Source organism: Pelodiscus sinensis, chromosome 25 (assembly GCF_049634645.1).
Source record: "Pelodiscus sinensis isolate JC-2024 chromosome 25, ASM4963464v1, whole genome shotgun sequence".
Taxonomy (NCBI): domain Eukaryota; kingdom Metazoa; phylum Chordata; order Testudines; family Trionychidae; genus Pelodiscus; species Pelodiscus sinensis.
This window is the reverse complement of record NC_134735.1, coordinates 2,837,794-2,864,926: the sequence shown is the minus strand read 5'-3', so window position 1 is coordinate 2,864,926 and position 27,133 is coordinate 2,837,794. Positions and strand designations below refer to the sequence as shown.

The window sequence follows — 27,133 nt, the reverse complement described above, 5'->3', positions numbered from 1 at the left end:
GTTCAAATCCCAACAGGGTCGACTCAGCCCTTCAGCCTTCCAAGGTAAATACACAGAGTTCCATGCAGTATCACTGTGTGTGGATCTTTTGGATGAGACCTTTACAAACCACCCAGGCCCTGTCTGCTCCGTGTGGATATCAAGAGCCCATGGTCTTGTTCTAAGAGTTAGAAGGTTTTGCCCCAGTGTTCGCCACCAACACTTCCCCTCCCACCCCACTGTTGTGCAGCATGTCTTGCGTCAGGCGGCTGCCACCCTCCCTCTGCCAATTGCTGCATTTCAGTAGTGCTGTAACGTATCTAGTCTGACACGTGCTTGGGGATCTTTCCATGAGAAGTGCTGTCTCCGTAGCTCACGCTATCCAGCCCCGAGGTCCTGTCTGCCAGAGGTCCGACTGACACACGGCGGTTTTGTTTTGGCTTCTTTTAGTTCATGGATTTACGGACGCGCTACACCGCCCTCGTCACGTTAACCACGCAGCACGTGAAGTACATCAGCGACGCTCTCCGGCGGCTGGAAGAAGAGGAGGTAAGGAGATTTTATAGCCTGCTCTAGTTCCTTGGGCAGTTTAATGTCAGTGCCTGGATGAATGGAGAAAGAAACATTTCATTTCCAAACAGCTGGGCTATGTCTAGACTGGCATGATTTTCCACAAATGCTTGTAATGGAAAAGTTTTCCGTTACAAGCATTTGCGGAAAAGAGCGTCTAGATTGGCACGGACGCTTTTCCGCAAAAGCACTTTTTGTGGGAAAGTGTCCGTGCCAATCTAGACGCACTTTTATGCAAAAAAGCCCCGATCGCCATTTTAGCCATCGGGGCTTTTTGGCGCAAAACCGTCCTGTGCTGTCTACACTGGCCCTCTTGCACAAATGATTTGCGCAAGAGGGCTTCTGCCTGAACGGGAGCAGCATAGTATTTCTGCAAGAACGCTGACAATCTTACATGAGATCGTCAGTGTTCTTGCGGAAATTCAAGCGGCCACTGTAGACAGCTGGCAAGTTTTTCCGCAAAAGCAGCTGATTTTGCAGAAAAACTGGCCTGTCTAGACACAGCCCTGGACGATAATAATGGGATAAGTAACAGCATGGGTTTGTCGAGAACTAATGGAGTCAAGCCAGCAGAATAGCAGCTAAAGATGCCTGGAAGTGTGACACTTGGAACCCCCCGCTCCAAACCTCCCCCTCCACTCATTCTGGGATGTGTTAGCACAGCGGTTCTCAAACTTTTTGGGCTCCAGAGCCCTTTACGTGCGTAAAAATTTATGCAGAGCCCCAGCGGTCCCTGCTTGTATGTGTTGTACCTGTCGATGTTTCCAGTTTGTCAACCTTGCGGAGCCCCTGAGACGTCTTGCGGAGCTCCATGGAGCACAGTTTGAGAAACACTGTGTTAGCAGACATGTAGCAAGGCAGACGCGAGAAGTCGTTCTTCCGCTCTCCTCGGTGCGGATTAGGCCTCAGCTGGAGCCTTGTGTCTTGTTCTGGGCGCCACATTTCAGGAAAGGTGGACAAATTGGAGAACGTTCAGAGAAGAGCCACAGAAATGATCAAAGGTCTAGAAAATGACCTGTGAGGGCAGATGGAGAAAATTCGATTTGTCTAGTCTGGCGAAAGAAGCTCGAGAGGGAACATGACAGTTTTCAAACACAGAAAAGGGTGTTACCAGGAGGAGGGAGAAAAGTTGTTCTCCTTAATTTCTGAGGACAGGACAAGAAGCAAGGGGCTTAAACTGCAGCCAGGGAGGTTGAGGTTGGACATTAGGAAAAACTTCCTGTCCTGGTGGTTAAATACTGGAATAAATTGCCTAGGGAGGCTGTGGAATCTCCATCACTGGAGAGATTTAAGAGCAGGTTGGACAGACACCTGTCAGGGATGGTCTAGATCAGGGGAGGGCAATAATTTTCACGGGGGGGCACTTAATGAATTTTAGTACATGATCACAGGCCAGCTCCACCCCTGGCAGGGGCAGGGCCTGGGGCTGAAGGGGCAGGACCGGCCTCCCCCCAGCATTGTGTGGGGCTGGAGGCTTTGCATTAAAATCACAGCAAAGGACCCTACTGCTACCACGTTGGCTGGCAGCTGCCCGGGGTCGCTGAGGCTGTGTAAAGGGTTTGTGGCTCCAGTCCCTGCTGGGGTAGCGCCATCACTAGGAGCCGTGAGCCGTTTAAACAGGATCCTGCTGCCTGAGCCACCACCTGGACATTTGGTGGCCCGGGCAGCAGGCTATACATAGAAAGTGGCCAGATGCAGCCCCGTGGGCTGGATCAAAGTGTTAGGTGGGCCGGATCCGGCCTTCGGGCCGCACCTTGCCCTGCCCTGGTCTAGATGGGGCTTGGTCCTTCCATGAGTGCGGGGAACTGGACTGGATCACCCCTCGAGGTCTCTTCTAGCCCTGTCGTTCTGTGATGCTAACTTCACAATTAGCACGGGCAGCACGCCCAGGCCCAGGCGTCGGCTTCTGCTAGCGACTCTTCCTCTGCTTCAGACCAACCCGTTTCCTTTCGCTGCGCGGCTCGGGGCTGGGCACTGGCTGCAGTCATTTCGGGCCCCTCGGCACGTTAATGTGGGACGTGTTCCTGTCTCCCCCGTGTGCAGAAAGTCGTAGAGGAAGAGAAGCAGGAGCATGTGGACAAAGTGAAAGAGCTGCTGGGCTGGGTCTCTGGCTTGAAAGAGAGCGCGCACGTCGGGACCGGTCCGCCCAAGAGCAAGGGGCTGGGCGACATCGAGAAATCCATCTCGGAGCAGCAGGTAAACCAAGGGGCCTGCGTCCCTCCCTCTCTCTCTGTGCATGGCACCTGGACCGTGTCACCTTCACACTGCTAGTGTAGATACTAAAACTACATTGTCCCGCCAGTTTGGCCAGAGCTTCCCAAAACCTTGATGCCTCTTTTTAACACTGAGCATGCGCTCAAACTTCGGGGAATTGCTGCCCTTCTTTCCAACCTGAGGCCACATCCATACTTACGTGCTGGAGATCGATCTTCTGGCATTCGATTTAGTGGGTCTAGTAAAGACCCGCTAAATCAAACGCTGAGGACGCCTCCGGTCGTTTGCTCCCGTCAGCCTCCCACTGTGAAGACGGTGCCAAGCTTGACTTAAGGTATGTTGACTCCAGCTACGTTATTTACTTAGCTGGGGTTGCGTATCTTAAGCTGACCTTCCTGGGTGTGGTATAGACCGGGCCTCAAATGGACCTGCTTTCTTGTTCTCAACAGGCTCTCAACGAGGAGTTGTCTGCAAGGAAAGAGCAGGTCTCAGAGGCAATCAAAACGGCACAGATCTTCCTTGCAAAGCATGGCCACAAGTGAGTACAGTGCAAGTAGTGGTGGGAAAGAGACAGAGGGCTGGCCAAGGGCAGGGTACCTCATTGTCAGAAGAGAAGGTGATGGTAAAATAGAAAGGAAAATAATCGCAAGTTGAATGGCCAGATTACGTAACTACACTGATGAGATGCCGCTGGTGCAGGTGCTATTTGGATCCAGGGGACGAGGTGGATGTGAAAATGGCAAGTTTTATCAAAAAATTGGCCCCCATAGAGGTTCCCAAATTGCTGCAGGTGATTTTATAACGGAGAAATGTTTCGCTTTTGGCTACGTGGGCCAGTTTTGCCCGTCGCGTGAAAATTCAAACCTTGCGTGTTTAAACGTCCGAATGTCTCTGTTGGGGCAGAATTTTGAGAGGTTGATAATTCAGTGGAGGCGAATGAAAAGAAAGGCCATTTTTGGTGTGGAAAAGGACACGCTTTCCTGTTGTTCCCCCGCGGGAGCCGGCTTTGTGACTGAAATGGACAGTGAAGCTGGTTAAGGTTGGGGGGGGGGGCTGTTCCGCCCCGCCCTGGTAATGAACGACCTCAGCTGTTTTGCTTAGTTCCGCTCCAGATTCGGTCGGTGCGTTCTGCAAACTGCGACTGGCATGACCGTGCCCGTAGCCCTGCTGCTGGGGCGCCGGCAGGGGGGAGAGGGGCGTCCGTTGGGTGCTTGCTATCCTGTGTCCGGAGAAAAATCGCAGCGACTTTCTCAGACTCCAGGAAGAACTTTCCTGTCCCCTCTCGCAGGCTTTCCGACCAGGAAAAGGAGCAAATTTCCACCCAACTCGGTGCCCTGAAGGAGATTTACCATCAGCTCTGCGGCGACACCGCGGAACGGCTGCAGCAGCTTCAGAGCCAGCTGGCCCAGGAGACGGAGCACAAGGTACCTTTCCCCTTTGCCTCCGGGCGTGCACGTGGCTTTGCTCGGTTGTGTGTCTCATGACCACCAGCCATTCGCGGCCTGTCGACTTGGTTATTAATCTCACACGATCAGCCACCCTTCCATGCTGTCCCACATGCTGCACTCGGGGGTCCGGGCTGAGTTGGTGACCGGAGGCCACGTAGAAGAGGCTTTCGTATGGTCACAGGGTGTTAGGGGCCGGCTCTCCCCTGCAGCCTTGTTCATCGGGGCTGCTCTTCGTGCCACAGAGCTGACTTAATCTTGTAAAGGGCAGGGGGGGCGGTGGACTCCGTGAATAGGCGGAGTGGCCGGGGGGCGGGGGGTCCTTTCAGGTTTTTAAATGGAGAGAGCACAGGCCTGTAGGATGGGGGCGAGGCCCGCAAGCAGAGCTTGGTTTGGGAGGCAAGGAGAGGGGGCTGGGCTCGAGCAATGGGGTTTTTTTGCATTCATAACGGATGCAGCAAGCTCAGAGTTGCTACCAGAGACTCAGCCCTGGCGCAAATTAAACTCTTCCTGCAAGGGTATTTTGGTGCCTCTCTGGCCAGAAGGCCAGCTGCATACGGGCAGGCACACGGGCGACCTTTCTGCAGCTAGAGCGGGGCTCGTGAGCAAGAGACTTGCCTGGACTAGCAGGGAATTGAGTCCGGAATGCCACCCAGAGACCGTCACTGACTGAGTCGCAGGACCCCCGCCCATCTCCCATTTGCATCCAGTCACGTCCCTGTCCATCACTGTCATGTCACGCTCCTGCGCTCGGCGGGACGGGTTTGAAGGGCCTCCCGATCGCCTCTTCTCTTGGTGTTCGCTGTCTTCAGTCATCCATGGATATTCTTGTATGTGTATGTAAATGTGTATACATGTGTCCGAAGGGTAGGGCTGGGTGTTTGCTTGTGGGCTCCCTCTATTTTGAAGCGCTGGCCAACTCGGGCCTGATTTTGTGATCGCCGAAACGGACACGGGGTTAGCGAGTGAAATCCCAGCCCAGCCGATCAAGAGAAAAGGAGGGCGAGGGCATTGAGTTTAGTGATGGGAAATGGAAATTCCCGCTCGTGCGGTGCTGCGTGCATACAAACAAAAGCAGCGTATTTCGATAGAGACGTGTTTCTATTGTGGTTCAGATCTCTCCGTCCAGTGATTTCTACTTGGGTGGGGGAGGGAGTTTTAGTGCAGCTCATTTGAGCACGCTTTCCAGCAACAGAAGTCTCATGGTGCCAGGACAGCAATGCCTCCAGGCTCAGCGGTAGCGATCTCCCCAGCTAAATTGTCATGTCATTAAGCCGCCTGTCATTGCTGCCAGAAAGGAAGCTAAAAATAGCCCTGTGGGTCCTATGATGCTCCACAGAAAGGGAAAGCTTCATACAAATGTCTTCCCTCTAGTTTGCTGGGGGTTTTTTATACGGTTTGAAAACATTTTTTGGGGGGGGGGCTGTCCCCATTTCCTTTTACATATCTGCTTTGCAGAAAGGGGCGTATTTTGCTTCCTGATTAGTCCCACGATTGGAACGGAGAGTAGTAACCGGCCCAAAAGTTGGAGGACGTTAGAACTCGTTATAAGAGGCTGCCCTAGGGCTTCGGGGCCCGTCTGAGGGTCGTAGCGTGGTACAGTCGCTTCACAGTAGAAGGGGGCCCATAACCAACGGTTCCCAGGCGCTTGCTGAGACTCGGTGAAAGGATATGAAATGAAAACAGGCTGAACAAAGGCCAAAGCGCCGGGCGTGCGCCCTTGAGCATGATGTGTCCCTGTACAGTTTGTGTTTCACGTCAAGTGTGGTTACAATTAACTGACATCCTTGCTTCCAAGTTTCACTAACCCTCTGGAATTTTACACGCCAAACCCCGCACAAGGCGGAAAGAGGACGACCTGCCGGGGCGGGGGAGGGGGGCGTTTCTTTTTTGGCAAAAGCAAACCGTCGCATGCTGGACGCTAACCCCAAGCTTTACACTGTGTGTGTGATACGGCTGAGCTGCTCCATAAGGCTCTGTCTCTAACTGCTCCAGGCTCACCCTGCAACTCCGGTAAGTAAACGCCTTTTATGTCCCTCTCTCTCCTGTCTGTCTGTGGCGTGTTCAGTCTGGACCGTGCGTGCTGTGGTCTGAGAGAGGTGTAGCGCCGTCTCTCAGTGCCCCCGTCTAGCCGGTTAAAAAGAGTGAGGGGAAATCCAGACCCACTTCCTGGGAGTTGTGTGTTGGTGGGCGGCAGCTCGGGGCCCTGAGGGGCGATAAGGTGTCACATTTGTAGAGAGAGAAATGGAAGCGTCTTAAAGACAGGAAGTGACTTGCTCGCATCAGTCACAAAATCCAGGTTCCCGTGTGCCCCTCTGCGTGGGAATCCCCTCGGGGTATCTTCCCAGGTCCCGGTCTCTCGGACCCGAGGGGTGGGAGTGTGGAACCCAGTAGCGCCGCTGCGTCACGCCCATTCCCTTGCCTTTGAGAATCCCCCTCCCTCCTGAGCAGCCCCCTGCTTAGGCTCAGGCCCCCAGGAAAAAGGCTTCCCGGAAATACCCGAGGCCGCTGTTAATTTCTGAGCGTCGGCCCGGATCATGGTGCGTTCCACCCTAATGTGGGCAAATGCCGGCCTGCAGGCTGGTTCCAGTCGGCGAGGGTTGGCCCTTGGCCAGCCCCCACGTGGCAGGTGGGGGGACCACAGCTCCCGCTGGCCGCAGACCCCTGCGATTGCCTGTCCCGGCAGCTGTGGAGGTAAATGCAGCAGCAACGACCCACCCGGCAGAACCACCGCCATTTTATTGCCCGCCCTGGCCTAGAGCCAAGTTCTTCCCAAGGCCTTGCCTTAGCTCCCAGAGCGATGGTTTGTTTCTACGCTACTCCAGTGAGGGAGCCTGCTTGCATGGGCAAAGGCAGCTTCCCTGCCCTTTGGTGCATGGCTGGCGGCTGTCCCTGGAGCGCCGATCTCTGCCCCGAGGTTCCCTCTTCCTGTTGGTGGCTGGATCTTCAGAGCTGCAGGGCAAGGCAGGGGGGGGAGGGGGTTCCGATCTATGGAAGGTGCTTTTTCATTGGTTCTTTTGCCTCCCCGGGAGCCCAGACTGGGCTTCGTCTCATCCCTTCCCCTTTGGAAGGAAACGTGGAACGTCTCAGGGCTGTGTCTGTCTCCGTGTCTCTTTCCGCGGGGCGTTGGGGGGCGCTGGGCTTTGCCGCTTGCCGCTTTGCTGCGAGATCGCAAGAGAGGGTGCCAGAAATGGCGCCGTGCTGCCGGGCGGGGGCCAGAGGCGCTCGAACAGCCCGTACCCGGCCGAAAGCGCATCGCTGCTCCCACGAGGGAGAGGCCCTCGGGGCTGCACTTCCTACCCATTGGGGGCTGCTCTCTCGTCCTTTTAGTCTCCCCTCTCGCCCCCTTTGTCCTGGAAACTGAGACCTCCCTGGACTTGACGGGCTGTAGTCACTTGAAAGGCAGATTTGCTGTTGGCAGCCTCTGGGGTTCTGATCTGATTGGTATTTTCTCTTTCCGTTTTTAGGGCTGCGACCCGGTGGCGGGAGTGATAGACTTGGGCACGGTGGAAATATTCCCGATCTTTGGGGCCCTGCAGAAAGGTCTCCTAGACCAGGACACGGGCCTGGAGCTGCTGGCGGCTCAGGTTATCACATCTGGCTTAATCGTTCCCGAGACCAGCGAGAGACTCTCTTTGGCGGACGGGCTGGCGAGAAACCTCATTGATCACCGCATGCTCCAGCAGCTGCGGGAGCTACAGGAGACCCTTCTTCTGATCCGCCAAAGGCACGTGGAAGGAAACCGGTGGCTGCCTGTTGTCTCTGCAATAGAAGAGGGACAGATCAGTGAGGACCTCGGCCTGATGATTTTAGAAGTTCACCTGGTGACGGGGGGATTTATGGATCCTTCGCGCCAGGGCCACATCAGCTTGGAAACGGCTGTGGACGAAGGCCTCATCTCGACTCAGCTTCAGGCAAAACTGGCTTCTCGCTTGAGCTCTTGCAGAAATTTGATCGACCCCAACACGGCCAAGAAAATCAGCCTGACCGAGCTAATGCAGCGTTGTATCATTCACCAGGAGACCGGCCTCAGGTTGCTGCCCGTCAAGCAGCTCGCAGGCGGGATGGTGAGCCTGAAATCGGGCCGGAAAGTTAGCATCTTCCGAGCGGTCCAGGAGGGGCTCATAGACCGGCAAGTCACGGTGCGGCTGTTGGAAGCTCAGCTGTTTGCCGGGGGCATTGTAGACCCCCGAACAGGGCACAGACTGACTGTGGACGAGGCCGTGAGGCATAATTTGATTGACCAGGACCTGGCGTGTGCGCTCTTGATCCGACAGCTTCAGACAGGCGGTGTTATCGATCCCGTCACGGGGGAGAGACTGACCATCGATGAAGCCGTCAAGAGAGACTTAGTAGCCTCGAGGATCGCGCTGGTGATCCTGGAATCCCTTCGGTCCTTTGTGGGGCTGCTGTGGCCTGAATCGGGCGAGATCCTCCCTGTGGCAAGCGCCCTCGAGCAGGGTGCCCTGTCCACTGACGTGGCTCATAAGGTTCTTAGGAACCGGCAACACATCAAGGCTCTTTTCATCCCAGAAACTGCCGAGGTCGTGACCTGGAAGAAAGCAGTTGAGCATGGCCTCTTGGAGAGAGACGTTGCCAAGAAGCTCAAATCTGTCGTCGTCCCGGACATGATGCCCGGGATGCAGCTGGCAGGAGCTGGCAAACTGAGCCTGGGCTCTGCAGGGAAGAGCCCCCTGTGTCACGAGGACCAAAATCCCCCTCGGCTACAGAGCGGTGACGATAGACTGATCTTCCACCTGATGACCCGCAGCTATATCAACATCCACAATGGCCACAAGGTGCTCCTGGTAGATGGGGTGTTGAATGAGCTCACCAAAGCCGTTCTACAGGCGCAAGCAAATGGGGCAAGTGCTCACCCGCTGGACGTTACCAGCGAGCGTTACAAAGTTCTTGAGGAGCTTCAAGGTGGGGAGAACACCACGGCTGACAGGGAACCCTGCAATGATTTGGCTTTGAAGCAACGGGAGTTTCAGTATACCCCTATGAAAGACGTGCCACGCAGGACTTCTCTGGACGACCGAACTCCAGCGGCACAGAGTCCATCCAAGTATAAAGACCAAACTGTGGATCTGAAGGAGCAGGAAGAGAGCTCTGTACTACGAGCATCCATGAAGAGTGAAATGGAGGCCAAAGCCGGAGGAGAGCAAAGGCTGAATATCACCCAGCGTGGAAATCACATAGAATTGTCTAGTCAAGGACCCGCGAGTGACCCCATTGGAATGAGCTTGGCGACATGGCCCCGAGAAGCGAAGGAAACGCTGGTGGAGATGGCGAGAGATTCCAAGGCTGCTCAACTTCTACTAGACAAAGTCCAAGGTGGAGTCCCTGAAATGGTCAGAGATGGTGCGAGCCGGCGAGCTGTGGATGTCTCAGAGAGCACGGCGAAGCCACGACACATGCAAGCGAGAACTCGGAGAAGGGTGGAACCGGAAGTAGAGTCGCAAGCGGCTATTGAGCATTTGTTGAATTCGGAAAACGCAAAGAGCAGATCAGTGAAGAGAGAGGAAATCCTGCCTCTTAACGCTGACGGGGAGGAGCAAATGGAAGAAACTGCAGGTGCAAGAGGATGGGAGGTTGAAGAAAGGGATGTGGAAGATTTATCAGTTGATTTCGGTAGCGGTGACAGTTCTGTGCTACCCAAACATTCCCCGGAACTGGGAGAAGAGGGCACTTTAACACAACTGATGGCACAACTCCAAAGCGGGGGTATATACAACGAACAGACAGGCAGGAATCTTCTTCTGAATGAAGCCATAGCTTGTGGGGTAGTGTCCAGCCACACAGCTGTCAAACTGATGGAGAAAATGAAAATGTTCAGTGGATTCTTTGACTCGCACACGTGCGAATCGTTAACCACCGAAGAAGTCATTAGTGAAGGTCTGATGGACGAGGCTCTTCTGCACAAGGTGCTCACATCTGACAAAGCCGTAAGTGGCGTTCTCGACCCATGTAACAACATTGTCTGCTCTGTCAAGGACGCGGCTGACGTTGGCCTGCTGGACGAAGAAACAGCTCTGAGAATTTTAGAAGGGCAGGTAGTTACTGGAGGAATTGTTGATTTGAAACGAGGCAAAAAAATCTCAGTCACGTTGGCTTCGAATCTTGGCTTGGTCAAGCCCGTGAGTCAAGAGGAACTTATAAAGTTAGAGAAAGCTGCAAAAGGAAAAGACACTGATGAGGAAACTAAACAGAAGCTCATTAGATTACAGGCTGAAACCAGTGGGATTTTGGATCCTAAAACTAAAGAACCGTTAACGATTGTCCAGTCAGTTGAAAAAGGGCTACTCGATAAGGGGAAAGCACTTCAACTCTTGACCAAGCAGATAGCAGATGGAGGAATTATTCACCACGTGTCTGGAATGAGACTTTCCGTAAACAATGCGATGAAACATGGATTGATTGATCAAAGTTTGTATGAAGAACTCACCCAGGTGGAAAGTGTGTGTCTGCGCCAGTACGTTCATCCAGAAACAAAAGAACGCGTATCCTTAGAGCATGCAGTGTCCTTAGGGCTAGTGAACTTGGACTTGCATGATAAAGTGCTGGAAATTCAGGCTTTGAGCGGAAGCATTATGGACCCTGTTTCTGGCCAGAGGCTGGCTTTGTCTAAAGCTGTAAAGGAAGGATTGTTACCGGAGCCGGTTATGGAAAAGGCAGCGTCATCTTCCGAACTGAAATATGGCATCGTAGATCCCGAGAGCTGCATGATCCTTCCCTATTCGGAATGCATAAAGAAATGTAAAATTGACATTGAATCCGGCCAAAGGTATCTGGCACTCGCTCCCTTCCGAGCAATTCAGGACAGGGCGACGGGGGCCGCGCTGACATGCGCTCAGGCCGTGCAGCGGGGGGAGGTGGACCTGTGGCCCTCCTTGAGAGTACTGCAGGCTCAAGCTGCCACGGGGGGCGTTGTGGACGGTGCCACAGGTGAAAGGCTGTCTTTGCTGCCTGCGGTGGAGCGGGGCGTGATGGATGAAGAAATGGGGCAAATCATTGCCTCTCACCAGATGGCGGTCGGGGAGATTGTTGACGCCAAGAGTGGGACAAAGGTGACTTTAAAGGAAGCTGTGGAAAGAGGATTAATCGGCCCAAACTTATTGGCTGCTGTTCAGGAAGGGGTTTGGCCACCCAATGACAAATCTGCTCCCGAAGAGTGGGGGGAATCTAAAGGCCATTCCGGGCCATTCCTACAAAACGGAAGACCCAACGAGAAAAGCTTGGCCGCGTATAGTCCTGCCACGGGTGAAGAACGCAGAGCCAGACGCGACGCTGTGGGCACCAGGGCAGCGGGAGGTGCAGCAGATGCTGCCCGCTCACAGAAGACAATGAGTGTTGGGAAAGAGGAGGAGCTGAAATCACGCCCTTCAGAGGACGGTGTCGTGGGTCAACTTCTAGGAGAGGCCGAGTTGGCCCCTGAGCCGCCCCAAGGATCAGCCACAATGCCTGTAGCTCCAGACGTGGCAATAAAGACCCAGAAAAAAGAAATTGGGAAAACCAGATCCCAGGAACCCTGCAAGGAGGAGTTGGAGTCAGTGGAAGTAGCTCGCACAGAAGAGGAGAGAGAGGGCTGGGGGGCAGAGAATGAGCAGTCGTTTGCTGGAGAAGCCAGCCATCCAAGGGAGGAGGGCAAAGGAGAGCAAGAGGGAGCCTTTGTTAGCGAAGCTAGGGGTCTGGAAAAGACACGTACGGCTTCTGAAGTCGGTGAGCGATGCTTAGATGAGAGAAGGGAGGGGTCGAAAGCAGACGAGGCAGCACCGAAAGAATCCATTTCTGTGGCTCGGCGAGAGGAAGAAATCATCGGCATCAAGGCTAAGGAACGCTTCCAGATCGCAATTCGCGATAAGCATATTGGAGACCCTCCAGTAGATACAATAACGGCGAAACACCCTGAGCCACAGAGACCTGAGGCAAAACTTCCTGCGCTCAGGAGTCCTGGTGTTCCAGAAATATTGAGTGAGGCTAATATAACACCCCTGGGAAAGAAGCAAGCTGGGAAAAAGACTCCAAAGCAGATCAACATCCCAGGAGAAACCACTAAGCCGGAGAAATCGTCCAAGAAAAAACAGACCCTTGCCATTCCAGATTCCAAAGAAACCATGATGAGAAAGGTCAAGGAGGAATTGATGTCAAGTATTCAGGAATCAAAGCGTAAAGCCACCCCCGAGAAAGCAGCGGGGGGGTTGCTGAGCGGTCTGGCTGAACGAAAGCCAACAGAGATTAGTGAGGAACAGGTTCCTGACAGAAAAAAGGAGATTACGTTGGGCGCAAAGGAGAATGACACAGATGATCAGAAAGTCATTCTTGCCCCAGAGAGAGATGCATTCCAAGAGGCAATCGGAGAGGAAATCAGAAAGGGTGAAGACACCTCTGTGACAGATGAATCAGAGGGAAGTATACCCGAAGCGCTGACCAAGGAGGAAACCAAATATCTGGTATCCACCTCAGCATGTATAGCAGAGGAAAGAACACCAGAGTTAATCACCAGAGAGGAATCCACAGGTGATCTAGACCCCTCTGTAATCCTTGAACTAGAAAAGCAAACTCTAAAAGAAACGAGCCCGAAATTCACCAAGGATGAAGCAGGGTCCTCTACAGGCTTCACGTCAGAAGGAAAGACACCCCAGGAAATCGTGAGAGAAGACGGCATCAGTGACCAAGAACCGCCGTCGACAATGGCAGAAAGGGAGAGATGGCAAGATCCATCAAAGGAATCTGCAAAACCAACCAAGGTAACTTTTTTTTTAAATTCCTGGATCTTTAGGTGTATTTGGGGTAGGGATGTTAAAGTGTAGACGAGCTGACTACTTGCATTCCCCTCCCTTGCTGTCTCCAGATCAGAGGCAGGAGGGGACGGGGGGAAGCGGGAGCCGGCTTAAAAGCCTGTTCCCCCCAGCAGCATCTCCACAGTGCAGGGATGGGGAGGCAGAGGTGCAGCAGCCCTGCGGCTCTGCCTATTAAATATAGTAAGAGCTGAGAGATGTGCGGCAGCTGCACGCCCGTCTCCTGCGACGTTTAACCTGCAGAGCTGCAGCGGGGGTAGCGAGAGCCCCTTCCCCCTTGTCGACGAATCGAGTAGCCGATGGACATTCCGTCGACTTCTCGATTCGCTGACGAATCAACATGTACCGTCCCTGCATTGATGCCAGGGAGCAGGACGTTGGACGAGCAAAGTTGACAGCGAGAAGGATGAATGCGGTGAGGGAGGGACCCGCTGGGATTTGCAGCTCCGGAAGCTAGACAGGAATTGACTTGGCAAATGAAACTGATGTACGGGGGGAAGCATGTGGCCCTCCATTATAAACAGCAGCGACGTGAGCCGATTGCATAGCCGCTGGATGAGAACGCTGCGGCTGGGATGCTCTTTTTAATTTTCCTCTGGCAAAGAGGGCACGTTTTACTTCTCCCTAGTTAACCTTGCAGATAAGATTAGCAAGTGAGCCGTCTCTACTGTGGCAAATTGCGGAGAGCGAGGGAGTAGCAGAGTGCTTTGATGGCCTTTTCCCTCGCCCTGAAGCATGTTTTGTCTTTTGACTCCACAGACTGTGACCAGCAAACAACTGTGTCTGGAACACGACGGGAGGCTGGTGTCTTATCTGTCCATGCTGCGAGACATTGAGATGAAAATCAAAGAGGTTCAGCCTTCGGAGCTGAGTTTAGACGCGCTGCGAGACCTGCTGCGTCAGGCGGAGGTGCGGCGGGGAGGGGCACTGTACTCAAATTAATCTGGCTTCAATGCTCTTCTGCTTTCTGGGCAAGTTCTTGTAGGGTTCATGCTCGGGGCTGCAGCTGCAGCTTGCTGTCTCTTGGGAGCACCGCGGGGAACGTTAGTCTGGAGTCTGAAGGATTCAGATGCAAACACGGAGCGTCTGTCTCTCCAGCTTTCGTTCTGGCTCCGGTCTTCATCTGTGCTTAGATAATACATTCTCTTACTTCACGCTTAGCTTTGCTGTCTGGAATGAATTGTTGTAACCTGGCCAGAGGAAACTCGTTGGATGACGTGGTGGATGGTGATGAATCAGCCTCGCAGACATGCATGTTGTTTGCATCCAGTTTCATCCAGGCTTTGAGTTACTGAGGCTACGTCTGCCCTGCAAGAAAAAGCCCCTGGCACGGAGTAGGGATGTAGTCAGTCGACTACCCGATAAAGCGGGAGCTTATCTGGTAGTACTGTTGACTACGCCATCGCCCCCTCCTCCCCCATCCCCACCGCTCTGCACTCTTAAAGGGAAGGTGTGCAAAGATACTGGTTCATTCTCTGGGTCCCCCCCCCCCCCCCCCCCGGTCTCAGGACAACCCTTATGCTGCCACTCTGCATTTTTAAAAGGGACACAGCAGAGGCAGCCAGCCCCCGCCACTCCTCTCATGTGGGCCCCTCCTACCCCTCTCTTGCTGCCCCTCTGCATTTTTAAAGAGGACGCAGCATCAGCAGCCCCCCACCGCCCCGGCAGCCGCGACTGTGTCTCTTTAAAAGTGCAGAGCGGCAGTGTGAGGGAAATGGGGGAGGGCAGGGGGGCCCCGACTGCTGCTGCGTCTTGGGCAGCGTGAGGGGGGGGGGCAGCTGCTGCTGCTGCGTCCCTTTTAAAAATGCAGAGGGGCAGCGTGCGGGTTGTGCTGAGACCCAGTGAGGGACCAGAGGATGAGCCAGCGTCTTTGCACACCGGCTCCTCTCTGTCCCTTTGAGAGAGCAGAGCGGCAGCCGGGAGCTGTCCGGGAGCGTGTAAAGTGCCCTTCCGTAAGGACTAGTCGACTAGTAAATCAATCGATCCTTAACATCCTCAGCACGGAGGCACGACGCCTGAGTCCGTTGCCTCAGGCAGCGTAGACGTTTGGGCTCGGACACCAGTGTTCCCTCTAATCTCTTCCACCCATGGGTGGATTTTTTCCCATCCACGTGTGGAATACATTTGTTGATGTGCACTGAGGCACGTGTGAATGTGCACCACCCACAGAAAGACAAAACCTAGCTGGGGGCGCTCTGCGGCATTTGGGTTTCTCCAGAGCAGCTGCACAAGACACTCCCCCCTTGCACCGCCTTGAGCCCGAACGTCTGTGCTGCTCCTTCATCTTTAGACCCAGCAGCGTGAGCCGGTTGACCCCGGTTCTGAGACGGGAGGGGAGGGGGGCGTTGTGTGTGTGCTGTGTAGCTGTCCCCGGTGAGAGTATGAAATCGCGGCTCGGACTTCATGCCACTGTCTTTCCTCAGGCCCTGGAGGTGGAATTAAAGGATCTGTCCTCTCCGGTGCATGGGGAGCTGGAATCCGTGAAGTGGATCGTGGCCGGCCGGCCCCGAGACGTCCCTGAGCAGTTGCTGAAAGCCGTGGCGAAAGACGCCAAGAACCTGCAGAAGTCTTTCAGCTCCGTGAGCGACGCCTTGGGCGCCTGGCTGCTCACGCTACGCGCTGCCGCGGGCGCGGAAAAGGTACCACTCAGACAGACGCGTCTCCTCCCTCCTCTGGGGGACCTCGGCACGTCTTCCTGGGGGAGCGTCTTGGTTTAATTCGCGTGCTCTTCCTTTGAAGGCTAAAATCTTAACTCAGCATGAAAGGCTTGAGGGGAAGTTGGAGGAGTTGCAGAACTGGGTCTGCCATGCCGCCTTATCTCTGGACAGCAGCGATTCCCACAGGGCAGCCAGCGGGAACAGCTCCACGCGCCGCCTCCAACGCTCTACGGTAACCATAGCAACACCACCCCTAATCCTGAGGGATAAAATTGCTGCCGCCTCTCTAGGGAAAGGGGAAGGCTTTGAATCCAGCCTTCCTCCCAGATGCTTTGTGGCTCGCCCTTTGTGGATCCTTGGGCAAGGAGAGGCCCACGTGGCAGCCTGTTTCGTGGCCCTTGCGCTCTCAGGAGCAGGCGTCGTAAGGGGACGGAGGAGCCGGGGGTTTTATTTTCCTGGTTTGTCTCCCCAACAAGCGAAACATCCTGCTGCTGAGCCCCTCAGCGACCATGGGCAACCGAATAGCGAACTCCTCCAGAGCCGTATCTGGAGCGACGCAGTCTCGGGACCCTCCCTTGTGGGCCTCACACCGGTCTGGGGGGCTGTCCTCATGGCTCGCAGAACTCTGCGTTTGAGACCCAGGCAGTGCGGGGCGGGGGAGGCGCTGGGAGAAGAGGCAGCTCCTGGACCCTCCTGCCGCGCTGTTCTCTGCAGAATGGGGAAGCTGGACGTGAGAACTTCAGAACAGCCGGGCTGGGTCCGACCAAAGGTCCATCCATCCCAGGGCCTGTCGGCCGACCGTGGCCCGTGCCAGGTGCCCCAGAGGGAGTGAACAGAACAGGGAACCATCAAGCAGCCCCTCCCCCGTCGCCCCTTCCCAGCTTCTAACTAGGGATGTAATTGTGAAGTCGATTCACCAATAAGCAAAAGTTTCTCATGTAATGCTGTAGGCTACATGCATTCCCCCTCCTTCCCTGCCAGTAAGGCTACGTCTACACTGGCATGATTTTCTGGAAATGCTTTTAACAGAAAAGTTTTCCGTTAAAAGCATTTTCGGAAAAGCGCGTCTAGATTGGCAGGACGCTTTTCCGCAAAAGCACTTTTTGTGGAAAAGCGTCCGTGCCAATCTAGACGCGCTTTTCTGCAAAAAAGCCCCGATCGCCATTTTCGCGATCGGGGCTTTTTTGCAGAAAACAAATCTGAGCTGTCTACACTGGCCCTTTTGCGCAAAAGTTTTCCGGAAAAAGACTTTTGCCCAAACGGGAGCAGCATAGCATTTCTGCAAAAACACTGACAATCTTACATGAGATCGTCAGCGCTTTTGCGGAAATTCAAGCGGCCAGTGTAGACAGCTGGCAAGTTTTTCCGGAAAAGTGGCTGATTTTCTGGAAAAATTGGCCAGTCTAGACACGGCCTAAATGTTTTAGCCGGCTGGCCAGCAGCCCGGCTCCGTCCCGGCTTGCGCTGGGTCCAGGACCTACCCCTGCTGCGGCTCTGCATTTAAAGTGTATTAAGAGCCCGTGGGCAGGCAGCCCGGCTCAGTTCCGGCTCTTGCTGGGTCCCGGAGCTCAGACCTGACCTGGACAGGGGCTACTGCCACCCTGCGCTGCCTCTGTATCTGTCAGTGCGGGGCGACAGGCAGCTAGTCCAAGAGGGGAGCTGGTTTTTAAACTGGCTCCCCTCATGGACCAGCTCCTACTTGGCACCCTGTGATACAGAGGAAGCAGCGCAGAGTGGCAGGGGGCTCCTCGGGATTGGGGCCAGAGTGCACTGGCTGCCAGCCTCACCCCTGGGGACTATAGAATAGTCAAGTATCCGATAAGAATTCACGAGGTTAATCGACGATTCAGTTAACCGATATCTAACATCCCTACTACTGACACACGGGCTGGGGACACCATCCCTGGCTCATCGCCACTGATGGACCCAACCTCCGTGGATTTGTCTAGCTCTTTTTTGAAATCTGTTAAAGTCCTAAGCGGGCAAGAACCGCAGGCCCGTGCAGGGGAGTTTTCCGGCCCGTGCAGGGGAGTTTTCTGGCCCGTGCAGGGGAGTTTTCCGGCCCGTGCAGGGGAGTTTTCCACCCCAGCTTGTCGCAAACGAAATGGCACGTTTCCGCTTGCGCTACGCGGAAGATCGGCGCTGCCGCGGTTGATGTTCCGGGGTTCGATTGGGGGTAGTATAGACGCTCCCATCGGCCTCCCACGCTGCGGATGGCGCAGAAACGTGATGCACAAACCGTCCATTCCTGCTATGTCACTTACACAGCTGGAGTTGCGTAGCTTACTTGGACCTTCCCGGGTAGTGTAGACGAGGCCTCGGTGTCTGCATGGGCGCAGTGTCTTGCTCTCGTGCTGGAGGTCTGGCTGGAATACCTCTCCTGCTGAGCTGTAGGTGTCTCTGTACCCATGAATCCTGACCCAAGCCAGCGGCACAGGAATGGGGTTGCCAGATGGTTTCAGGAAAAAAAAACCAAACAGCCAAAAAACCCGCCTGGAAAAAGTTTGTTGAGCAAAAAAACCAAAAGGACCCTGAGAGCTGTTAAGCAAAAAAATCAAAACCAACCAAACCAAACACCCCACACCGTGGCCCCTTTAAAAAACATGTGGGGAGGCTTTTTGGCCCTAACAGGCTGCCGGCAGCCACCCACCTCCCTGTACCAGGCCAGACAGCTCCCCCGTAAGCACGAGGGTTGCCAGGCTGCCTCCGTATTGAGCCGGACTGCCCAGGATTTTTGCCTCCTGGCCAGGAAAAAATCAGAAAGTACCAGACATTTTAGGTGTCCGATATTTTCTGAATTTTTTTACTGGACAGGAGAGGAAAATACCGGACTGTCCGGTTCACTCCCGGACTGTCCGGTTCACTCCCGGACTGTCCGGTTCACTCCCGGACACCCGGTGACCCTAGTAGGAAAGTGCGCACAGACAGGAGCAGGCCTGCTGTCAAGGAGAGGCAAAGATGGCAACTACCCCAGGGTCCAGTGATTCGAAAGCTCCAAGAGCACCTCATGCGCCAGGCAATACTGAGGGCTGTAGGGAAGGCACACAATGGTCTGAGCAGGGCTGAGGGCTGGCTGCCCCAGGCCCCGCCCCTTCCGCTAGAGGCCCGCCCCTTCTGGGAGCATGGAGTCTCTCTCCCTTCCCATCTTGCCCAGGAGCCCAGCGAGGTGTTGGATCCCCTGGACAAGTCGTGTCCTTGACTAGCGTTTTCTCTCTCGTTTTCAGGAGCTGGAACAGCCCCTGGCTCAGGCCAGATCGGAGCTCGATGCCGCTGCTTTCGACATTCAGTTCTTCATCTCGGAGCACGCCCAGGACTTGAGCCCCCACCAGAGCCGGCAGCTGCTGAGGCTGCTCACCGAAGTGCAGAAGTCTTTCCGGGACCTTGCGGAGCGGGTGGCGGCTCAGGGGGAGGCCCAGCAGGTCTGTCTCGGGCCAGAGGAGCAGGCTGAGGAGGTGAAGGCCACGATGCCGGCTGTGCTTGGTTAACTGCCACGTGTTAGGCTGGCCATTCTGAGTGCCGGCTTGGGGGGGGCGCGTGACAGCACACGGCACCTCAGGACTTTCTTCCTTTCTGCCTGTTTGCTGTGCTCTCGGCTGTCCGCTCCAGAACGCCGCCCGAGGCGAGCTCAGGTCCACGTGTGTTGGTTCAGTGGAGCCAAGCTCGTCCCTGTAAGGTCCACGTTAGAAGAACCCTGCACAAACTCGCGCTGCTCGGCCCAAAGGATCCCCAGGGTTGCAAGCGTCTCGTTGCCCTGACACGGGAACGGGCTGTGGACACGCGAGAACGGCCCGATGAATAATACGTAAACGTGGCAGCCCACGGCCGTTCCCACATGAGCGCCTGCTTCTCTGCCGTATTCCCCCAGCCCACGTAACTGCACGGACCTCTTCATGCCCGACACTTAATACTGTGATGTTGTATTAACAGTTGCTCTCGGTCACACTCTGCCTGTGCCATCTCTTTGTGTGTGTTAACCTGTTTGCTTTGCTTTTTTCAGATTCAGTGTGTGCCCATCCTAACCCCGGAAGAGCTCGCTTTGCAGCCGAAGAGCTCTTCAGAAGGCTCTTTCGAATGGCTTCTGTGGTTTCTCTTAAAGATTGAAAGAAATGACCGCAGCCTTGTGCACAAGTTTGTATGTTTAGTTGCTGCAGCACCAGGAAGAAACTGCCCCCTTCCCCCGCCCCTGCTGGCAAAGAGAGGGTTTTTGGAAGGACTGTGAGGGTCACACATCATGCTCAATTGCTCATACAGGCGCTTCTGTGTTGTGCACTCGTGGCAATAGCTAGGAATCGGATCAGCTACGGAAACGCTTTTCCTCCCCGCCGCGCTCAGGCCTGCCGTGGTGTCACAAATAAACCTGACCGGTCAGTGCTCCGAAGCTGCAGGGTTGTGTGATGCCAACTTCTGGCGCCTGGCTGGCCATTCCAGAGGTGGCGTTAGGCGGGGGGCTGGCATATTTTAATTTTCTTGCAGGTAAGAGAGAGGCCAAAGCCAGAGCCACGTTTGGTGGGTCGCGCCGGGGAGGCCGGGCTGCGTGTTGGTGGCAGAACTTGGAACATTGCCTCTGGGAACTGATCAGAAATGTGTCAAATGGTTTCCCGTCAGGTCGAATGGTCTCCCGTCGTGAAACCTGTGGGCCGGCCTGAGAGCGGCGGGCTTGAAAAGCGTTTCCCGCGCTGCTTCCTGTCCTAGCGGCGCTGAGACTGTAACTCTCCTGCCTTGCTTTTCAGAGACGCGGCCGTGGAGGAACAATGGTTTTAAACTGACTCTTCCCTTCTCTCTCCCTGCCCCAGTCTCTCCAGGAGCAGCAAGCCCTGCGCAGTCACAAGCTGGAGGAGCTGTGTGCCTGGCTGGGTGAGGCAGAGAACACGCTGACAGGTCAGCAGGGAGCAGCCAATGGACGGGACCTGCCTGTGCTGCAGCAGAGGCAAAGCGAGGTGCAGGTCAGTGCTAGAAGAGTTGTGAACGTAACAGCCAGATGGGGTCAGCCCAAAGGCCCATCTCACCGATGCCAGGTGCCCCAGAGGGAGTGAACAGAACAGGGAGTCATCCAGTGATCCCGCCCCTGTTGCCTTTCCCAGACTCTGACAAACAGAGGCTAGGGACACAATCTCTGCCCATCCTGGCTAATGCACCTAACCTCCATGAATCTATCTAGTTCTTTTTTGAACCCTGTTAAGTCCTGGCCTTCCCAACATCCTCTGGCGAGGAGTTCCACAGGTTGACTGTGCACTGAGTGAAGAAAAACTTCCTTTGATTTGTTTTAACTTGCTACCTGTTCATTTCATTGGGTGACCCCTACTTCTTATATTGTGGGAACAAGTAAATAACTTTTTCTTATTTACTTTTCCCACACCTGTTACGATTGTATAGACCTCTCTCCTATCCCCCCTTAGTCTCCTCTTCTGGAAAGTCCCAGGCTTTTTAATCTCTCTTCATATGGGACCTGTTCCCAACCCTAATCGTTTTTGTTGCCCTTCTCTGAACCTTTTCCAATGCCAAGACACCTTTTTTCAGAGGAGGCGACCACGTCTGTACGCAGTGCTCACGATGTGGGCGTGCCGTGGATTTATACAGAGGCAATAAGATATTCTCTGTCTTATTCCTTATCCCTTTTTCAATGATTCCCAACATTGTGTTTGCTGGTTTGACTGCCCCTGCACACGGAGTGGATGTTTTCAGAGAACTCGCCACAATGACTCCAAGGTGTCTCGTGCGTGGTTAGGAGTTGAGTTGTGGGGCAGGAGCGGGAGCCAAGGAGGGGTGAGCTGGCCAGATGGCACAGAAAAGTCGTAAGATTCTCCCATGGTGCTCGTAGGACCTGCAGAGGAGCATCCACGGCCGGGCGGCCTCTTTCGCCGGCGTCTTGAAAGCCACCGAAGAGTTCTTGGAGCAGAACAGGACCAAGCTGAACCCGGGGGAGCTGGCAGCCCTGCAGGAGAAGCTCCGCCTCGCCAAGGAGCAGTTCCAGTCTCTGCAGGAGAGGACTGACGTGGCCCAGAAAGAGCTGGAGAGCGCTGTGACGGCGGCCGTGCAACAGGAGACCGAAAAGGTAACGCACAAAGAACTACCCAGGGGGACCTGGATCGTGGGGAGCCTACTGGCTAGGCCACTGGCCTGGGAGTCAGGAGCCCTGGGTTCTTCTGTTCCTGCCCGCCCCACTGCTTGTGCCTCAGTTTCCCCCTCTGTAAAATGGGCAGCACTGATTCCCCCTTTGAAAGCACTTTCAGAGGAACGGTTGAGAGGTGCCACCTGAGAGTTAGGTGTTGCTAATACCAATACAGTAATGGAAAAGAGCCTTGCTCTGAAGTCCGACATTGGCAATAAACGTCCAGTGCAGCCTTTTGAAGCAGAATGGTGCCTCTGAATATCTAACGCTGTCTCAGCCTCAGCAGAAGAGCCACAGAAAGGTGGAGCCAGCCTTAGAGAACCTCCGAGAACTGGAGCTGAAGGGAACCACTTTCCATACGTGCACACACTAATGGTCCCGCGAATCTTTTCCAGCGCTGTGCAGAATAAAGTTTGTTGCATGCACCAAGACATGCGTGAATGTGCACCACTCATAGAAACACAAACCTAGCGGTGGGCGCTCTGCGAATCGGCTGAGCGGCGCTGGGATCTCTCCTTCCGGGGAGCGCTGGTGCACACTGTACCCTCGTGCGCTCTGTGTCAGGAGACCAGTTTGAGGTGTGCCAGCGACGGAAGGCTATGGGTTGTGCTGGGGTGGGAATCTCACCTCCTCAGCTACCAGGACGTGGCTCTTTCTGGTCTGGTGTGGGTGTCAGTGAAGGAAGTGTACCGTGTAATATTTTGATGTTCTTGGCGTGTCTTGGGAAGCATTGGGGGGTGCAGTCCGTCCCCGTGCACTGCTCTCAGCAGAGCCGACAGCCTGCTCAGCGCCCCTGGGCAAAGGGGGGGCGTTGATGCTCCCGGCTCTGGTCACCGCTGTTGCCATAGTAGCACGGCCAGTGGCTGGGAGCCCTGGGCCCCTGAGAGTCACTGGGGCCCGGGGAAACTGCCCCTTTCCCCCACCCCCCCGACCGCGCTGATTCTCCCTCCGGCCCCCAATACAGGGGCTTGTTCACGGACCAACAGCGCAGCCCTTCCCATCGGCATGTTTGCTTCTCCCTCAGGTGAAAGCTGCCCAAGAGCTGGTGGAGAACAGGAGCAAGATCGAGTCGCTCCTAGATTGGGTGACCTCGTTAGAGCCGCCGGCAGGGCTCTCGGCGCACAAGCACCGCCCGCTGGGCCAGGCTGCGGGCGCGCTCGGGGGGAGCAGCCCCCAGGACGTGGCGGACGGCCGCGGGGCGGGAGCGGACGGCGTGGAGGAGAGCCTGGAGCGACACTACGAGAGGCTGCAGGTGAGAGCGGCACCGTGCCCGGCCGCGGTTACGCTGGGTCTCAGTGAGGCGGCTCCGCGGTGCTACCAGGATGGAGCGAGCACAGGGAGAAATCAGCAGGTGCTCGGCACCCACCCGTAGCCGAGTCCCCCTTTCCGCTCCTCCCCTGTGCCTCCCACCCCCTGGCAGCCCCCTGGCTCTGGGGGCGGGGCCCGCAGTGGAGGGGAGTCAATGGAAAAGGGGCAGGGTGGAGACTGGGGGGGAAGCAGTGGAATGGGGGTGGGGCCAGGACAGGCGGGGGGGGGGGTTGAGCCCCCCCAGCCAGAGGGGAATTAGGTGCCGACGGGATGAGTTTGCCTTGCCGTGCAGTCGTGTCCCGGGGTAACCGTGCGCTGCCGCCGCTCTGGGCTCTAGAAGGGAGACCCTGTTGCACGGGGGAGTCTGCTGGGGCCGCGGGCTGCAGGACATAGAGAGGGGAACGCGGCGAGAGGCGTTTTCCCTCCGCTTCAGCTGCGGCGTCTCAGCGGCGGGTCCACGTTGCGCGCCTCCCGTGTGCACAAAGACCGGGCGGGCGCGTCCGGCCTGGAGCCTGAGTCTAGTCACAGAGACATCCCCCGCCGGCCTTGTCCCTCCAGCCTCCCAGGGCTGCAGCCGAGCTGTGCACTGCAAAGTGCACCGAGGCGTTTTCAGGGCGCAGCAGGCAGGCCGCCTGGCGAGCTGGGGGGGGCGGGCGCCGGCCGGCTGCCGAGTCCCTAGAGGCGCTCACGAGGCGGCCGTATGGTGCGTGTGTTCCAGGCCCGCCACCAGGAGCTGCTGTCCCAGCAGCAGGACGTCATCCTGGCCACGCAGGCCGCCCAGGCCTTCCTGGACAAGCAGGGCCCCAGCCTGGCGCCAGAGGAGCGCCAGCGGCTCCAGGGGAGGCTGACGGAGCTGAAGGAGCAATACGCCGCCCGCCTGGCGCAGTCGGAGAAGCAGCTGAAGCAAGTGCAGGTGCAGCGGGACGAGCTGCAGAAATTCCTGCGGGACCACGGGGAGTTCGAGGCCTGGCTGGAGCAGGTGGAGCAGGACTTGGCGCGGATGCACGAGGCAGGCGGCGACCCCGAGTCGCTGCGGCCGATGCTCCTCCGGCAGGGCAGCTTCTCGGAGGACGTGATCTCCCACAAGGGGGATTTGCGGTTCATTACCATGTCCGGACAGAAGGTGCTGGACGCAGAGCGCGCGGCCGGGGAGGACGGGCCGGAGCCGTTAGCGGCGGGAACGTTAGTCAAGAGCAAACTGGATGATGCCTCGAGAAGATACGCGTCCCTCCACGCCAAGGTACGGGCCGCTCTCCCCGGCGCCGGCAGGGGCAGCGTTTCCTCTGGGTGGCTCGGTAAGGGTGGCGGTCGCTGGGAGGCGGGTAACATCCCGTTTAACCGATTAAAGAGATGGGGCTGGGGTCAGGCTGGAGTGGACCCCACAGGCAGGGGCTTCTCCAGCGTGGCAGCGCCCGGCCCCCCCATGGCGTCTCCCAGTTCCCCCCCAGTGTGGGATGCCGGGGCTGCCTCTGCCAGCCTCCAGCCTGTGCAGGCTGGGAGCCAGTAGCCCAACGTGGGGGGCCCGGTGGGGCTGGAGCAGCTCTCCACCCGTGGCTGGGCTGGGGGCTGCTCTCGGGTACCAGGAAACCGTTGAACCCAGGGGCGGGGAACCTCAGACCCTGGGGCCGGATGCAGCCCCCAGCTTGCCTGGATCCGCCCCCCAGCATTGGGGAGCCGGTGCCGACTGCGGGACTGGAGCACTAGCCTGGCCCCCCATGGCTCTGGTGGGCGAGGGGAACGTGGGGAGCGTCTGTCTCCTCCGTCGGGGCCACGTCAGTTTGTCTTTTTTTTTTTTCTCCCCCCTTTTTTTTCTTCTCGCTTGCGTGCGGCCCCCGACTGATTTTCCTGTGGGTCAGCGCCCCCCACACCCCTTTCAAAAGGGTTCCCAGCCCTGGTTTAACTGGTTACCCTTCAGCATCCCTTGTGGCTGGCCCTGCATGTAATTGGGACCCCCCCATCTGCCCTGGTGCGTTCTCTGCGTGTTCTCCACCTTCCTCCTCCCAGGAAGGCTTGTGCTGTGCTCCGGAAGGAGGCGGCCAGCCCTGTTCTAAACGGAAGCTCTTCCTCGGGGCGCGTCTCCACAGCGCGGCGGGCGGGGGGTGACGGCGGCACACGAGCTGCGGGGCGCGGAGAGTTCTGTAGCGCACTTGGCTATAGCCCCTTTCAGAAGTGGAACGTTCGGTGCGGGAACGGTGTCCCTGGGACACGTTCGTGTGCGGCAGGTTAGGGCCCGGTTCATGCTCTGGCTTGGCCCAGGCTGTAAGCCCTCGCCCCTCCCGGGGGATGGGTTCCTGGCACCGCCACGAAGGGGGAAATCTGCGAATGCTGGGGGTGAGAGTGGCGGGGGGGGGGAGGCCTGACTGCTGCAGCTGTCCATCAACACCCCGCTGGAGCATGGGGTGCAATGGGAGGGGTGGGAGAGACCCACGAAGACGTGAACTTGTGAACCACAAGGGTCTCCTGTACTAACCTGGGGGGTAGACAAGCCCTTGGTGGACTCTCCTCCCCTTTCTTCAAACAAAGGGGCGTGGCAGAGCACGCTGTGGTTGCTCGTAGCCTCGTCACGTCTCTTGTTTTCCTTCGCAGTGTACCAAGCTTGGGTCCCATCTGACCACCGTGCTGGACCACTACCAGCAATTCCAGGACGTGGCAGGGTCTCTCAGGACGTGGCTGCAGGGCAGCGAAGCAGCCGTGGCAAACGTCCTCTCGGAGACGGTTTCCTCAGACCCAGCAGTTCTGCAGGAGCAGCTCACCAACGCCAAGGTGAGGGACCTCCCGACTCTGCCTTTCTCCAGCGGGGAGGTGTCCCCCTCTTGGGCCAGGCAGCTCACCCTCAAATCCCCTCCCGACGCCTGTTAGAATCATAGAACACTAGGACTGGAAGGGCCCTCGAGAGTCATCGAGTCCAGTCCCCTGCCCCCACAGCAGGACCAAGCACCGTGTAGACCGTCCCCAACAGGTGTCTGTCCAGCCTGCTTTGAATATCTCCCATGATGGGGATTCCACAACCTCCCTGGGCAATTTATTCCAGTGCGTAACCACCCGGACAGGCAGGAAGCTTTCCTAATGTCCAACCTCAACCTCCCTTGCTGCAGTTTTAAGCCCCTTGCTTCTTGACCTATCAGAGGCCAATGTGGAAGAAAACATTGTCCTCACTCTGCGTTTGTAAGCAACAAGTAGCCGGAGGCAGTTTTATTACGAGCTGCAGCAAGGGAAAAACTGCCCCCCCCTCCAAGGCAGATCTTCGAATACAAGCAATTATGTAGCAGTTTCTATACTGTCCATTAGATATAATAACAATAGCAATTAGTCTCCTTCCCATTCCAGACACCAATGGCTAACAGTTATTTAGTTCCAGCCAGATGCTCCTTATCTCAAGGTCCCTGCCAGAGTCAGCATTCTAGCCTTATCTCCGGATGGAGGCGAGAGGCAAAGGCAGCGGCTAATTACAGATCTCGCGTTGTCAGGCCACAGACTTAGCCTGACTCTTGCTCTCTTGCTAACAAGACCAAGATGGCTGCACACAAATTCCCTTATTCCCGCCTCCACACCAAGGAGAACAATTTTTCTCCCTCCTCCTTGTAACGCCCTTTTAGATACTTGAAACCCACCATCATGTCCCCTCTCGGTCTTCTCCTTTCCAAACTAAACAAGCCCAGTTCCTTCAGCCTCCCCTCCTAGCTCGTGTTCTCTAGACCTTTCATCATGTTGGTTGCTCTTCTCTGGACCCTCTCCAGTGTGTCCACCTCTCTCCTGAAGGTAGTCCTATGAGCTGCCTGAGGGCTAATAAATTAAGGGTGGTGCTGGCTAGCCCGGCTCACCCGTGTGTCGCAGTCTGTACCCTACTGCTGACTTTTGTGGTCTTGTCTTGTGTTGGGGCAGCATCTTCAGGGAGATCTTGCTGAGCACCAGGTGCCGGTGGAGAAGCTGCAGAAAGCCGCACGGTCCCTGCTGGAGATAGAAGGCGAGCCAGCCCCGGATCGCAGCCGCGTTCAGGAAACCACAGGTACTGAGCCGAGAAGCTGCGCCCATTAGCATGTGCGAGTGCGG

General features: G+C 56.2%; 1 protein-coding gene across 25 annotated transcripts in view; it reads left to right on the top strand.

Annotated features, from left to right (window-relative positions):
• The window catches only part of MACF1 (microtubule actin crosslinking factor 1), a 301,070-nt gene that overhangs the window by 148,923 nt on the left and 125,014 nt on the right, over nucleotides 1-27,133 (top strand). For 19 of the 25 annotated variants that reach the window (XM_075908725.1, XM_075908726.1, XM_075908715.1 and 16 more), the window contains 15 exons: nucleotides 430-528; nucleotides 2,593-2,745; nucleotides 3,213-3,301; nucleotides 4,052-4,187; nucleotides 7,676-12,958; nucleotides 13,769-13,918; nucleotides 15,433-15,648; nucleotides 15,749-15,898; nucleotides 18,891-19,118; nucleotides 20,460-20,609; nucleotides 21,485-21,718; nucleotides 22,800-23,027; nucleotides 23,802-24,323; nucleotides 25,670-25,846; nucleotides 26,966-27,089. In XM_075908725.1, the coding sequence (XP_075764840.1) occupies nucleotides 430-528; nucleotides 2,593-2,745; nucleotides 3,213-3,301; nucleotides 4,052-4,187; nucleotides 7,676-12,958; nucleotides 13,769-13,918; nucleotides 15,433-15,648; nucleotides 15,749-15,898; nucleotides 18,891-19,118; nucleotides 20,460-20,609; nucleotides 21,485-21,718; nucleotides 22,800-23,027; nucleotides 23,802-24,323; nucleotides 25,670-25,846; nucleotides 26,966-27,089 (7,939 nt within the window). The remainder of the gene's footprint in view (nucleotides 1-429; nucleotides 529-2,592; nucleotides 2,746-3,212; nucleotides 3,302-4,051; nucleotides 4,188-7,675; nucleotides 12,959-13,768; nucleotides 13,919-15,432; nucleotides 15,649-15,748; nucleotides 15,899-18,890; nucleotides 19,119-20,459; nucleotides 20,610-21,484; nucleotides 21,719-22,799; nucleotides 23,028-23,801; nucleotides 24,324-25,669; nucleotides 25,847-26,965; nucleotides 27,090-27,133) is intronic. The other 6 variants (XM_075908729.1, XM_075908727.1, XM_075908730.1 and 3 more) reach the window with 2 other exon arrangements.